We start from the raw sequence: 15,390 nt of genomic DNA on the forward strand, positions 1-15,390 counted from the left end.
GGCCCAGCCCCTGCCACCCCAGCTGACCTCCACAGGGACAGACCACACTATCTGCAGAGGCACCCTCCCCCTCTCAGCTGCTGGGCGGCCCTAGCACCAAGGCCACAGCCCAGCATGAAGTGTGAGGGCCCCTCGTGTACTTAGACTGGGCCTGTGGGAACCACACACCTTCTGCCAGCAAAGGAGTGGCCCCAAGAGGCCCAAGGGGAACCCCAAGCCAAAGCTCTAACCACCCCAGCTCCACACCTGCAGCTGCCTATGAGGACCACAGGCTGGCCAGCAGATCAGGCGGTGGCACCAGTCCGGGTGTGATCCATGGCCATGGTCACAGCTCAGCCTCCTTGACAATGCATAGCAGGCAGCTTTCGCCCATTTCTCCTAGTGCCACGGAATCCATTCTATTTCCCTTTATGCCTTTGCCGACAGGAAGCTCAAACACAACCAACAGCAGCTACGATACCCTGCCGGGGTTCTACGTCTCCCTGGGCTTTCTGGACTACACTGTCCTACCCGCCCTTCTGTACGAGCTACTTGGCTGACTCGTGGGCTTCTCAGAAGTTGGCAAGGTGGACAGGATCCAAGAGTGAAGTCAGGCTTAAACTAAACCATCAACAACTCAGGCCTTGTGGTGCACGAGAGGCCAGCTGGAGAGGCAGGAGTGCAACCAAGGAGCAGGAAGACGCGGCCCCGCTACACGGAGCCCTGGTCCTGGGAGGGCAGGACCGACGGACGGCCAGCCTCTGACACCAGAGGCCGGGACCTCGGTGGGCCCCAGACATTCAGAGCGCAACCCATGGGGCCTCCGCCCCGAGAACAGCAGTTGGCAGAGCAGGCCCAGCACACAGAGCTCGGGCTGAATCAACGGGAAGGGCAGGGCACAGAGCAACACTACGAGTGCACCTCTGGGTGTGCAGGCACATGAGCCCGTGGTAGGGGCATGTGGAAGCACGTAAGCCCATGTGTGGTGCAAGGATGTGCGTTCTGGAAGAATCTGCACCACCTCCGGCTCTGGCTGGGGGGCAGGATAGGGGCTGGCCAGACGATGAAACAGATCCTTTTGTTTGGATTTGTCACAATGCACGATGCACGAGAGGAGAAAGGGCAAGCAAGTGCAGCGGCCCTGCCACCTGAGTGCGTGTGGGCTACTCCATGGGCGGCGCGCACCTGGTGTCAGAGAACTCGAGGCTGGTGAGGTTGAGCACCCGCTTGCGGTTGGTGCTGTAGTAGTAGTCCACAAACTCCTTCAGCTTCATTTTGCAGTCTTTCTGCTTGGCCACGTCTGTCACATCCACGCTCCGCTCTGGGCCTGCGGGTGGGAGGAGGTGGTGAGTGGGGCAGGGTGCGCGCGGGGACCCAGGTGGGCCGTCCACCCCCGCCCGCCCCTGACTGCCACGGCGAGGGGGGCCAGACAGCGAGTGGACACATGGGACGCAGGCACACAGGGACTTCTTTTTTTTTTTTAATAAAATAATTTTTATTGGTGTTCAATTTACCAACATACAGAATAACACCCAGTGCTCATCCCGTCAAGTATCCCCCTCAGTGCCCGTCACCCACTCACCCCCACCCCCCGCCCTCCTCCCCTTCCACCATCCCTAGTTCGTTTCCCAGAGTTAGGAGTCTTTATGTTCTGTCTCCCTTTCTGATATTTCCCACACATTTCTTCTCCCTTCCACACAGGGACTTCTGACGAACATACCACAAGTGGGTAGTTAGTCCAGGTGCGCCCCAAATCAAGCCTGGGGCACACTCCACTTTCAAAAGGTAAAAAAATTAAAAACTCCTACACTTCTAGGGCACTAACTTTTTTTCCCAAAAACTGGTAAGTAAAAGGGAAAATAGTTTTCTGTAGCTGATGAGGAAAAAGTCAGCGTCAAGTCGCTGGTGACAGGAGGATCTAGGCAATCAAGGAACGGGCAAGGGCAAGCGCATCACGTCTGACTCAAAATTAGCAGTGGCAGAAAGATGCTCAGCGGGGACAGCCTCGCTGTCGTCTCAGTCCCCGGGGCCGCGTAGCCAGCTGTGCCTCTCCATCCAGGCCCGGGCGGGGGCCCAGGCGGAACAGCAGGCCCTGGGACAGGTTTATGGACATCGCAGGCTTGCTGTTGGCCCAAAACCCCAACAGGCCTGATCCTCCAACCGTCTGGACATGGGGAGAGGCTGAGGGGAATAATCAAGGGAAGTGGTGCTGCCCTCACAGCCACCCAGAGGGCCCTGCGGTAACCAAGGCAGCTCTGTCCCTGCTGCGGAGAGCTGGCCTAGGGCCCCTACCGGCTTCTCACATCTGCCAAAATGACGTACAAAGCAGACATTGGCTTGAAATGTCAGGTGTGAGGACACAGCAAAACCATAGAAATCTCGTGGTCCTGTGGCCAATACTGGACACGGAGACCCCACTTCCCATGTCATGTGGGTGTGACAAGGTCCGTAATGAAACAAGGAGAAGGGAAGACATTTGTGGCAACAGCCTGAGGGCCCCCTGCCCTCAGGGAAGCTGCTGCCGCTCCTGCAGGTGCCCGTGGCAGGAGGGGCAGCGTGTGGGGCAGCGCGTGGGGCAACGCATGAGGGAGCCACGGCCTATGTAGCTGGCTTAGCCGGGCCCAGGGACACAGCCATGGAACAAAATGACACAGCTCCAGGTGGAGACAGCTCAGGGAAGGCAGAGGGCAAGCCCTGACTTTAGCTGTCACTGCAGGTGCTGGGTGGTGCCTCTCCCTTGGGGGGCCTGGACATCTGCTTTCCAGGGTCTTCCCTCCTCCTGCACTGGCCACTCAGCCATCCCTGAGCCCCAGCCACTGCGAGGACCCCAGCTCCACGGGTATCCCTGCTGGGGAGATGGCCTCAGAGATGATGCCCAAGCACATGGGCACAATGCCTACAGCGCTGGGAGCTGCCAGGGGATGTATGCCATGCTGGACAGGGCGGCATGAACTGAAAGTGGAGGACTCAGTGAGGCCGGGAACCAGGCTGGCCCAGGAGGGGCCAAGGGGATGCAGCACAAACCCCAGGAAGGGACCCCCCCACCGCTGGCAGGATGAACCAGTCCCAAGACAGTCCCCACTTTGCAGCCACAGTAACTGACGAGGAGCCATTTAGTGGGACAGGGGTCTCATTCCAGAAGGGCATGAAGGAAGCCCAGCTCATGGGCACAGGGACCAGCTGGGGCCCATGACCAGTAGGCCACTCACCCACGTAGTTCTCCACATCGCTGACGTAGAAGGTGGGGGCCGGGACTGCCAGGCCCAACCCATCTTTCTTGGGGACGAGGATGGGCTCAGCAAAGCCATGCTCCTCCATGTAGCCCAGTGTGAGCTGGCTGCCCGGCACGCGGACCACCACGTCTTCCGCGCTGTGGGAAAAGTGGAGGTAGGGGGTCATGCCAGCCTGGGGCCTCCTGCCCCGCAGCACCCGGATGGGCCTGGATATGGACACCCACGGCCCGATCTCCTGCCATGTGCCCTCACGCCCTGGGGCAGCCATGGGGCACAGACTGGGTCGTCGGGGTCCAGGAGGCCCAGGATGGGGACAGGCAGGGAGGGGCAGACATGTGAGCGAGGTCTCCGCCCTTCTCCCTCCCTCCACCTGCCCAGCCTCCCCTGCACAGGATTCCCCTCCAGTGCTCAGACCTCACATCTCATGTGGAGTGGGGCCAGGCCTGAGGACATGGCAGATGGACACAAACCTTTCAGGGAGAACCGACCCCTGAGGCAAGCCGGGCACAGGACCTGGAGGCAGCCCAGGTCCCTGGCCATTCATGCCCAGTGGCATGCCATGGGGACCAGGAGCTGGACCAGAATCGAGGCAGACATTGGGAGGGGCAGACAGGGCCACAAGCCCAGGCAGAGAGCAGAGCTGGGGGGCGGGGGATGACAGGAGACAGCGCCAGGGCAGCCGTCCAGGCCCAGAGGGCAGCAGGGACAGGCAAAGGCCCCGGGAGGATGAGGCAGGGAGGGAGGAAAACAGAGCAGGAAGCTTTGACTATGCGTGAGTGGAAATTCTAGACGTGAAAAACATCATGTTTGAAAAAATTTTAAATTCAACAGATGCGTTTAATGGTAGCTGCCTGAAAAAAATGGTGAATTTGATGAAATTTGAAAAATAATACAGAGAATGGAGAGTGCTTATTTAAAAAGAAAACAGAACATTTTTCAGAACTGAGATAAGATAATTCCTCAAATTTAAAGAACTTACTGAGTCCTGAGTAGAATTAATAAAAACAAACACATATCTGGGAGCTGTGTAGCATGTCTGTGGTACATCAAGGACAAGGGGACAATCTTAAGTTTTCAGAGAAAAAAAGATTTTTTACCAACCCAAACCAACCAAGCAAAACACCAGCCCCTAGGCTGACAATAGACACCTCATGAGCAACCAGAGATGCCAAAGGATGATAGAACTGCATCTTCAGAGTTCAAGGAAAATAACTTTTACTCTTGAATTTTATTTATTTATTTATTTATTTATTTATTTATTTATTTATAAGATTGTTTATTTATTTATTCATGAGAGACACACACAGAGAGAGGCAGAGACACAGGCGGAGGGAGAAACAGGCTCCATGCAGGGAGCCTGACTTGGGACTCAATCTCAGGTCTCCAGGATCACACCCTGGGCTGAAGGCGGTGCTAAGCTGCTGAGCTACCTGGGCTGCCCTACTCTCAAATTTTAGATCCATTTTAGAAAAATCAGAATCATTCAAGAATAAGGATAAAATGAAAACATTTTCAAAAACAGAGACTACATCTATAAGTATTTCCTAAACCACTAAAGGATAATTCAACAAGACAGCAATCAAATTTAGAAGAAAGAAACGGGACTCAAAGCATAATGGAAAACTGTGCTACGGGTTTCACACAGTCCCTATCACACCACCTGCAGACTTCTCTGCAGAAACTAACAAGCTGAACTTGGGATGCTGAATGGAAATGCAGGGCACCCAGATGACCTAAGCAGTCTTTAAAAAGAAGAACAAAGTTGAAGACACTTACCAATCTCAAAATTCACTCCAAAGCTACAGTAATCAAGACTGTGTGGTGCTGGCATGAGAAGAGAGAAGAGACATACAGATCAGTGGAGCAGAATCCAGTGTCCAGAAATAAACCCAAACATCTATGGTCGACTGCTTTGTACCAAGAGCACCGAGATAACTCAATGGAGAAAAAACAGCCATTTCCATGAATGACAAACGGGAGAACAAAAAAGAATGAACACAAAAGAATGAAGCAGGATCCCTACCTCACATCATATGCAAAAATTAATTCAAAATGAGCTGAAGACCTAAATACAAAAGCTAGAACTATAAAATGTTCAAAAGAAAACACAAGCATAAATCTTCTTGATCCTGATTTGGCAATGGTTTCTCAGAAGCCAAAACCATGAGCAACAACAACAAAATAAATAAATTAGATTCCATCAAAATTATAAACATTTTTGCTTCAAAGGATACCATCAAGAAAGTGGGTAGGCAATCCACAGAATGGGAGAAAGTATCTGATAAGTGACAAGTATCCAGAACATGTATAGAACTATTAAAACTCAACAATAAAAAGGCATCCAATTAACTAGACAGGGCTACAGTAATATGGGGCTGATTTCTGGTTTCAATTCCAACATGTAAAGAGCTTGGAAATAGTCACTCCTGTCCTTGCAAGAAAAAGTCTGAACAAACTGAAAATCAACAGATTTTCTTAGATTCACAGAGAATTAGGGCTACAGGGCAAGCAGCCACCCTGGAAACCTGGGGCGAGAGGCAAATACAGAAAACCCTAATTGAGGCAATCTTACCTGAAGCAGAAGCTGCTAAAGGTGGTAAGTGGGAGGAATGTCTAAACAGTAATTTTTGACAAAGAGCAGAGGTGGAGTGTGAACTAGCTGCAGGGATAAGAACTCATGGGGGCTCAGTCTCAGAGGAGACTCACATGGTCATGGGTTTTACCTGCAGGTTCTCCTGGTGAAGATCTGCTCCTACTTCAGGCAGGGTTGGGGGGAAGCGCCTGTGTTTGTCCTCCATAACAAAAGTCTACCTTCCAGGAGAGCGCACTTAACCAGGTCCTCATCTGACAGGGGGAAGGGCAGCTGGCCTCCTCCAGCCCCCACTAGCTTCCTGTCTCAGGAAGGGAGAGAAAAAGCAAAGGCCAAGAAATGCTTCCAAAGGTAAGAGCCCAGAGCCCCAGGCCCACTGAAGCACTGAAGTTTACTATTCAATTATAGAACACTTCCCCTTGCCCTAACCCTGATCACCATATAACAGCATAACAACAGTGGAGCATAATGGAGAGAACTGCAAGACAGATTCCATTTAAGAAGGAGTTGTTAGGGAAGCCCAAGGAAAACAGGGAAGGAAACTATGAGAAGCGATGTGTCTGGCACCTACAGCCACCATGGACACAGCCCAGTCCCTCACTCTAAATGTGTAAGTACCTCAGCTCATTTGACTCAATACATCATGTCCAGCCTTCAACAAAAAAAAAAATCACAAGGCATGCCAATCAAAAGGCAAGAAACCCATAGTATGAGGAGACAAAGCAAATCACCTCACACCTGTCAGAATGCCTAAAATCAAAAAGGCAAGAAATGTTGGTGTTGGCAAGGTGTTGGTGTTGGCAAGGTGTTGGTGAGGATGTGGAGAAAGGGGAGCCCTCGTGCACTGTTGCTGGGAATGCAGACTGGTGACTGTGGGAGTCAGTATGGAGGCTCCTCAAAAAATAATAAATAAAGATACTGTATGGTCTAATAATTCCACTACTGAGTACTGAGTATTTACCAAAAGACAATGAAATTACTAATTCAAAAAGATGTATCCCCAGGAAGCCTGGGTGGCTCAGTGGTTGAGCATCTGCCTTTGGCTCAGGTCATGATGCCGGGGTCTTAGTATCAAGTCCTGCATCGGGCTCCCCGCAGGGAGCCTACTTCTCCCGCTGCCAGTACCTCTGCCTTTCTCTTGGTGTCTCTCATGAGTAAATAAATAAAAAAATCTTTAAAAACAAAACAAAACAACACAACACAAAAAGATGCACCCTTATGTTTATAACAGGATTATTTACAATTGTCAAGAGATGGAAGTAGCCCACATGTCTATCCATAGACGAATGGATATAGAAGATGTGGTATATACACAATGGAATATTAATCATAAAAAAGAATGAATCTTGCCATTTGCAATGACATAGATGGAACTAGAGTATTATGCTAAGCAAAATAAATCAGAGAAAGAAAACTACCATAGGATTTCACTCATATGTGGAATTTGAGAAACAAAATAAATGAGCATAAGGAGGACCAAAAAGAGAGGCAAACCAAGAAACAGACTCTTCGCTATAGAGAACACACTGATGGTCACCAGAGGGGAGGTGGGAGGCAGTGGGGGAAATAAGTGATGGGTATTAAGAGGACACTTATCCTGGTGAGTACTGAAGTGATGTACAGAGCACCTGGGTGGCTCAGTCCATTAAGCATCCAACTCTTGGTTTCAGCTCAGGTCTTGAGATCAAGCCCCGTGTCAGCTCCACGCTCAGCACAGAGTCTGCTTAAGATTCTCTCTCTCTCCCTCTTTCTCCCTCCCTGCCTCTCCCCCTGCTCATGTGCTCATTCACTCTGTCAAATAAATAAATAAAATATTTTTAAAAATTGCTGAATCACTACCTTGTACATCTGAACTAGTATATACTGTATGTTAATTATACTTCAATTTAAAAAATATTTTTTTAATTTATCAGAAAACAGCTCAGATATAGCAAGAATTTGGAATTATCAGATAGGAAATTTTTTAAAATTATGAATAAAATGTTAGGAGTGTTAGTGGAAAAAGTGGACAACATGCAAGAATGGAAGGGAAATACAAGTAGAGAAGTGGACACTCTAAAAATCAAAAGTAAATGATAGAAACAATTAAAAAGTGTGGCAGAAATGAAGAATGTCTTTGATGGGCTCATCAGTAGACTGGACATGACTAAGAAAAGAATCAGTGAGCTAGAAGTTAAGTCAATAAAATCTGCCCAACCTGAAATGCAAAGAGCAAAAAGAATGAAAAAGGCAAGAAACAGAATATCCAAGCAGTGGAGAACAACTGCAGAAAGAGTAACATGCATCATGGGAAGACAGAAAGAAAAGAGAGAGAGAGAGAGAGAGGAGCAGAAGAAACGTTTGAAGTAATAGTGGCTGAGAATTGTCTAAAAATAATGACAGATATGAAACCACAGATCCAGAAAACTCAGACAACACTGAGCAGGATAAACACCCACACGATTCCTAGGCATGTCATAACCAAACTGCAAAACATGAAAGATGGTATCCTGACAAAGGCAGATGAGAAAGATCCTGTTCTACCACGATGGTGTGAAGAGCTCTGCTAACCCCACCCAGGGAAACTGGTGAAAATTATTTTGAAAAACAACGATTCAAAATCTCTGGAAATGGTTCTAAGAGCAGACAGCAAATGAAGAAACATCTAGTACAGAAAATCTATGAAAACTTGGTAGGAAAGGCATGTGACCATGTCTCCCTTCACTTCCCTGGCTTGGTGAGGAGACTCCCCTCTGTCAAGTGGCAGCCAGGGACACAGGAATGCTGAATGGGAGTGCTTCCCACCTTCCAGGCAGAGGGATTTCCTCCTGGAAGGACGGCAGCCCTTCTCCCCCTAGCTGTCTGTTGCTGGTTCTAAGTGTTGTGTGAGGGCAGCCAAGACACAAGGGCTCTCTTCCACCCAGCCCACACTCATGGAACTGAGACTGTACTGAGAAGACTGTGGCCCTGGTCACCTTGGCCCAGCCTCTTCTCCTCAATGTTCTACTAGAAGTCCTAGCCAGAGCAATTAGGCAAGAAAAAAAAAAGTAACACAGACTGGAAAAGAATAAAGAAAATGATCTATTCACAGATGACATGATCTTGTATATAGCAAGTTGTAAGAAACCTATTAAAAATCTATTAGGACTAAAAAACTAGCTCATCAAGGTTGCAGGATACAAAATCAATATACAAAAAACTATTTCAGTACAGTAGCCATAAAATAAAATTAAGAAAACAGTCCCATTTAAAAGACATCAAGAAAAATAAATTACTTGGGAATAAATTTAACAAAGGAACTACAAAACTTATACTCTGAAAATTGAAAAATATATTTGAAGGAAATTTAAAAGATCTCAATAAATGAGAAAATATCCATGTCTGGGGGCCAGAAGACTGAGCATTTTTCAGGTGGCAGTACTCTGATCCTACTGATGTACAGACTCAACATAATCTGTATCAGCTGACTTCTCTGTAGGCTCGACAAGATGATTCTACAATTCATATGGAATTGCAACAGACCCACAATGGCCAAAATTATCTTTAAAAAGAAAAACAAAGTTGGAAGACTCACACTAGTCATTTCAAAACATACTGCAAAGCACAGTAATCCAGACAGCCTGAGACTGGCCTGAGGGTAAACAGAGATTAGTAGAATAGAATAGAGTGTCCAGAAATAAATGCAGACACTTCTAGCTAAGGGCCAAGACCACTTAGTAGAAAAAGGATTGTCTTTTTACAAATGGTGCAGGGACAAATGGAGAGCCACATGCAAAAAAAAATTAATAATAATAAAACAAAAATAAAACAAAACAACTTAGATCCTTACCTCACACTATATGAAGAAATTAACTCAAAATGTATCAAAGACCAAACCGTAAGACCTAAACACTATAAAATTCTTCAAAAAGAGAACATCGGGATAAATCCTCATGACTCTGGGTTTGGACTTGGCAAATGATCCACAGCTATGACAACAAAAGCACAAATAAAATGAAAAATGGATAACCTGGACTCCCTCAAAATGACAAATGTTTGTGCTTCAACGGATACAAGCGAGAAGGTGAAAAGTCTACAAAAAGGGGGAATGTATTCATAAATCATGTATCTGTTAAGAAACTTGTATCTGAAATAAAGGAAGAATTCTTATGACTCAATAATAGAAAGACACAAAAAATTAAAAATAGGTAAAGGGTCTGAATTGACGATTCTCCAAGGAAGACATATAAATGACCACCAAGCGCATGAAAAGATGCCCAACGTGACTCATCAGCGGGAAATGGCAACCAAACCCAAGTGAGAGAATACTTCACACCTAGAATGATGGTTAGAATCAAAATGCCAGGTGATGATGTGCTGGGAAGGGCGATAAGAAATTGGAACCCTCACGCTCTGCTGCTGGGATCAGAAAATGGTGTGACCACTTTGGAAAACAGGCTGGCAGTTCCCCAGACAACTGAATACAGAGCTACTCCTACAAACACAAAAACATATGTCCAACAAAATCTTGTACAAGAATGTTTCCAGCAGAAACAGTCACAGGAGCCAAAAATCAGAAATAATCCAAATGTGTCAGCTGATGAATGGATAAACAAAATATGGTCCACCCAAACAGCAGAATATTAAATAAAAACTTTGGGGGTGACGGGAACGTTCTAGAACTAGCTGGTAGTGGTGCACACATCTGTGACTACACTAGAGAGACTGAATCGTACTTCAAACGGGTGAACTGAGTGGCATGAGTTACATCCCAGTGAAAGTGGGGGAAGAGAAAGAAGACAGAGGAGGAAAGCACCTTCTCCACAGAGGATCACGGGTAAGAGTCACACTGGATTTCTCACCAGAAATTGTGCGTGCAAGAAGGCAGCGGAGGGAAATATTTGAACTGTTTAAGGAAAACACTCCCCACGTAGCATTCTGTGCCCAGTGAATTACTCTTCAAAAGTCGAGGAGAAGCAAAGACATTGTCAGACCAACAAAGTCTTCAGGCGTGAGGGGCCAGGGTGAGGGCTCAGAGCAGGTCCAGTGGCAGGTGCCGCTTTTCAGCAGTGCTTCCCCTGCCCTCACCCCGGACACAGGGCCCCCGAGAGGGGGACCCAGGGAGAGCCTGCCAGGCCCAGGGACACAGGAAAGGCCATCCCGTGTGGGCTGGGATCGGCCACACCTGGAGGGTGGTCTTGGGCGGGACCCAGCCCCGTTGCGGGACCGGACAAACCTGAGGACCACAGCCTCTCCTCAGGATGGCTCCAAGGCCCACACCAGGCAGGGGGGCTGATGTGCCTAGAGGGTCCCCAACACCTGTACCTGGAAGTGCTGAGAAGGGAGAGCCAGGGTGCCTGGAGCTTTGGGGGTTGCACTGAGCCCCTGGAGGGAAGGCCGTGCTCCCGAGCCCTGGGAGGACAAGGCTGCTGCCGCCCACCTGGGGAAGGTCCGACTCCGCAGCTCCTTGATGAAGAGCTGGCTGCCATTCTGCACGGGCTTCACGTCGGGTGTCTGCCCTGGGCCGTGTTTGTGCCAGGCCCGCTTCTTCTTCACTGTGGGGAGACAGGGGCAGCTCAGGGAGGACAGCCAGGGAGGGCTGGGAGGACAGCCAGGGAGCTGCCAACGCTGCACACCTCAGCCCCCCAGAAGCAAAGCCCTCGAGGTCCTTGGGGCCCGGCGCACCCACCTCCCTCCACCCTGTGACCTCCTCACCCGCCCCACCCCTACCAGTCCTCTGGCTCAGCGACCACACCCAGCACCTGGGGTGGCCCCGGGACGCTCTCCACTGGCACCCAGTCTGCTGAAAGCCTGTCGCGTCAGAGGCACCTGCTGGAAGTCCCCCCAAGGCCAGCCTTCGGGGCACCATCCCTCTGACTTGTCCTCAAATATCCCAAAGCCTGTCACCTCCCTGCAGGGACCTTCGCTGCCCCGACAGCCACAGCTGGGGCACCGCAGCTTCTGGCCTCCTCACCCCCTAGCTGTACGCACCCACGTCCCCAGTGTGTCCACCCTCACATACCCCCAACCTGCCTGCTCCCATTGACTCTCCCGTCCTGGTGTGTGCTCCCAGGACGGGGGCCCCCACCTTGGACTTTTTACACACAGCGAGTGCACACACCCCTACTAGACACATTCCCCGCACAGGCATACCCACACAGTGCACACACGCACACTCACACCCCCACTGGACTGCAAGCCAGTGATTTCCTTGTGGCCCCTGCCCCCACTCAGGGCAGCTCCTGGGGACTGAGGCTGCTGGACAGGGTCTGGAATAGGCTGGATGAAGCTGGACATGAGGGTTGCGAGTGGACCCTCTGGGCACCTGTCCTTCAGAGACGAGCATGGGGAGTGGGATGCCACTTCCCCCCCCCCCGTGCCCTGCACAGTCACAGCCCCGAGACCGTCGCCAACAATGGCGTGATATTTCTGCCATGCTTGGTCTGCACGCATGTTATGGAAACCTGGCAAGATGGTGAGGGCGGAGGACTCCAGGCTGGGGCTTCCGGGAGCACCAGGCACATGTGGGAGTTGAGGAGAGCCCAGTTGGCCGCCCAGATCCTTCTTGCCTCACCATCCTGTCACTGTGCAACCCTGAAGAAGGGACTGGGCATCTCTGTGCCATATCTTTAATAGAGAGGGACGAGTCCTAGTCTCACCTACTCCTCGGGTGCCCCAGGAGCTCTTGGGGTACCCTCTGAGCAGGCATGGCCCGTCCCCCAGGCAAGGTTGCTTGGGCGGCAGGCTCCTGTTCACTGAGCTCCCTGCACTCACCACACTTGGCACGGCCCAACACCAGCGGGCCCAGGGGCACAGGTGGGAATGGCCACCCTCCCGGGCACTGCACTGGCCCCTCAATGCCCACTGAGCAGCCCAGCTCCGCATGGGGGACGACAATGCTGCAGGTGGCCTGAGAGTCACCCCTTCTTCCCAAAGAGCCCAGGAGGGTGACAGCAAGGGCACCCAAGGCTGAGGCAGGGCCCGGGACACCACCCCAACAATGGCTCAGGGCACCCTGACTCTGAGACCAGTGTCCACATCACCATCCCTTTGCTGAGCCCATGGCTGCATCAGGACATGCCCCAGCCACATGGTGCTTGGCAATCAGGGGCCCGTGGCAAGCGGGGCCTCCCTGCTGCCCCCGTGGGAGTTGAACCTGACCTTGCTTACAAGGGGTCCAGCGCGTCTGGGGATTTGAGAAGGATGTGGAAGGGGAACATGCTGGCAGCCACAAATGACACCACAGAGAGGAGAGGCCGGTGGGTGACAGATACCCTCATGCAGCTGTGAGGGGGGAGCTGCTGTGGAGGGACCCCCGTGGGTCCCCAGGGTCCTCCAGGACCAGCACCTGCATATGCCCCAGGATGCAGAGGCCCCGCAGGAGGGCCCTGGCCAGGAAGCCATGTGGGGAAACTGAGGCGAAGGGTGGCCGGGGTTATGGGTGTAAAGGGCAGTGGGAACACTGCAACCCCACACGCCTGCTGAGAGCTGTGCCTGAGAAGCAGGTGCCCTGAGGGCTGTGGCCATCCTGGGCCTCACCCGGGACCAGGCACCACGAGGACAGACCTACCCGCCGGACACTGCACTGGAGCCTATGGCTGGGACAATAGCCAGACACGAAGCTGCGACAGAGGCAGGGTGGGTGCCACGGGGCTCCTTCCCCCCACCTCTGGGGCCCAGGAGCCCGAGTGTCCCCCCACTTATGCACCCCCGATAAGGCACCCTGGACACATCCGCCCAGGAGAAGGCTGGGGATGACAGGTGCCCTCAGGGAGGAGGGCTGAGCCGTGAGGGTACAGCTGCCACCACAGGAGCATGAAGCCACATCTACCCTTGAGCTGCCCCTCCCCTGCCTCCGAGCCAGCCGCGGGGACTCCTTTCCAGGTTCCCGGGGACCCTCAGACCCCAAATCTGTGTGAATCGGGTGAACCCGTGAGCCCATCCTTGATGCAGTGTGCCCCCCACAAACCCACATAGGGCCCCCAGGGCAGACCACGGGCTCAGGGGTCCCCGGGGACATGGGGGGGCGAGGGTCCGCACTGTGGAGCATCCGACTGGAGCAGATGCGGCCAACAGATCACTGTGTCACAGTCAGTGACACAGACCTGTTCAAGGGTGGAGTGACAGTCATGCGTACGCACATGGGTGGGAGTCTTAGTTCCTCCAGCTCGGCCACGACATGGCAAGCAGCCTCCACCCACAGCAGTGAAGCCCAGCTCACAGGATTCACAAAGCACGCGCACACACCTGCACACACATGTGAGCCCACACATGAGCATAAATGTGCATACACACAATCGTGCACGCGTGTTCATGCTCATGCACACATCTACACACGTGCACACACATCACGTGTGCACACACGCATGCACACGCCTGTACACACATAAATCTCGTGTGCACACACATGTGCACGCACTTGTACACATACATCCATGCACACACACTCATGCACACACAGCCAGGAAGGGCTGCTGGATCCCAGCAGACGTGCCCTGGGGTGGCTGGCTATACGTTCCAGGAAGGGTCACCCGCACTTGGGTTTTAGCAGGAATACAGGGCAGCGGGAACCCCCCAGCACAGGGGCAGGGTCTCAGCAGGCACAGGGGGCCCCCCAATCACGGGCAAGCTCGTGGTCAGGGAGGTGCTTCCAGGATGTGGAGATGTCGGAGAGGTCACGCCATGTGTGAGCTCCAACACCCCCCTCTTGCACTTCATGCAAGAGTCCCCAGGACGCTCAGCTCTGTTGTGGGGTCAGGCGGGGTCTCCTAGCCCTGTCCTGCTCCATCCCTGGCCTCACCACAGGGCTGTGCGGGGCAACCCCAGCCCCCTGCCCAGCCCCCCCCCCCCCCCCCCCAGCCCTGAGCTTTCCCTGGGGCTCACGAGCTGTTAGGAGGCCCCTAACCCACAAGGTGACAGTCATTGCGTGGACCTGCTATAAGGCAGGGAGCACAGTCATGTCTGGGGAATTGCAGCAGATACACCCTGAGCACCAGCACTGCCAGCTACTGGGGGTACGAGGGGAGGTTAGCAGCCTAGAAACCTGCTGGTTGTGTGCATCTGGCACTGCTTTATTGCGTGTGACCATGTCCCAAGCCAGAGTCAATGCAGGCTGCGGTCCCCTAGTGACCCTGGCGCACAGGCCAGGCACAAAGGGAAGCCAAGAAGGAGAGGTGACATCCCCCCATCTCGCCCAGCTTCCTGGGTGGCTGGGGCACAGCCCCCAAGACTGCCTTAACCCACAAAATGGGGGTGCCGGCACCCGCCTTGACCTCTGCTGGATCCAGGACTCGCCCCACAGGACCTATGGGGGTCCAGCCTCTGCCCTGTGGGTGGACACCAGGTGGGATGAAGTGACAGGACTCCTGGTGGCCTGGAGCCAGCTGTGGCTACACACACACACACACACACATACACACATACACACACGCCTCCAGTCATCCAGGGCTCAGGATGGCAGGGCTGTGATCAGCACCCAGCCAGGGCCAGCGTCCACACTGCACCTTTTATGAGCACCTATGTCCCTCAACCCAGGCCAGAAACCGGAGGCCACATTAACACCCCCATGCCATCTGTCTTGTCCCTGGGCCAGGTGTCCCCAAGGTACCTGTAGACCAGGGCACACCCCCT

The 15,390-nt window shown here is 52.3% G+C and overlaps 1 protein-coding gene across 2 annotated transcripts in view; it reads right to left on the reverse strand.

Moving 5' to 3' along the window:
* Nucleotides 1–15,390, reverse strand: part of PHF2 (PHD finger protein 2) — a 67,108-nt gene that overhangs the window by 18,401 nt on the left and 33,317 nt on the right. For both annotated transcript variants that reach the window (XM_038527369.1, XM_038527370.1), the window contains exons 3-5: nucleotides 11,201–11,315; nucleotides 3,189–3,349; nucleotides 1,165–1,306 (exon numbers count right to left, since the gene is read on the reverse strand). In XM_038527369.1, coding sequence (XP_038383297.1) covers nucleotides 1,165–1,306; nucleotides 3,189–3,349; nucleotides 11,201–11,315 — 418 coding nt within the window. The remainder of the gene's footprint in view (nucleotides 1–1,164; nucleotides 1,307–3,188; nucleotides 3,350–11,200; nucleotides 11,316–15,390) is intronic.

This window comes from Canis lupus, chromosome 1 (genome assembly GCF_011100685.1).
Source record: "Canis lupus familiaris isolate Mischka breed German Shepherd chromosome 1, alternate assembly UU_Cfam_GSD_1.0, whole genome shotgun sequence".
Lineage (NCBI taxonomy): Eukaryota > Metazoa > Chordata > Mammalia > Carnivora > Canidae > Canis > Canis lupus.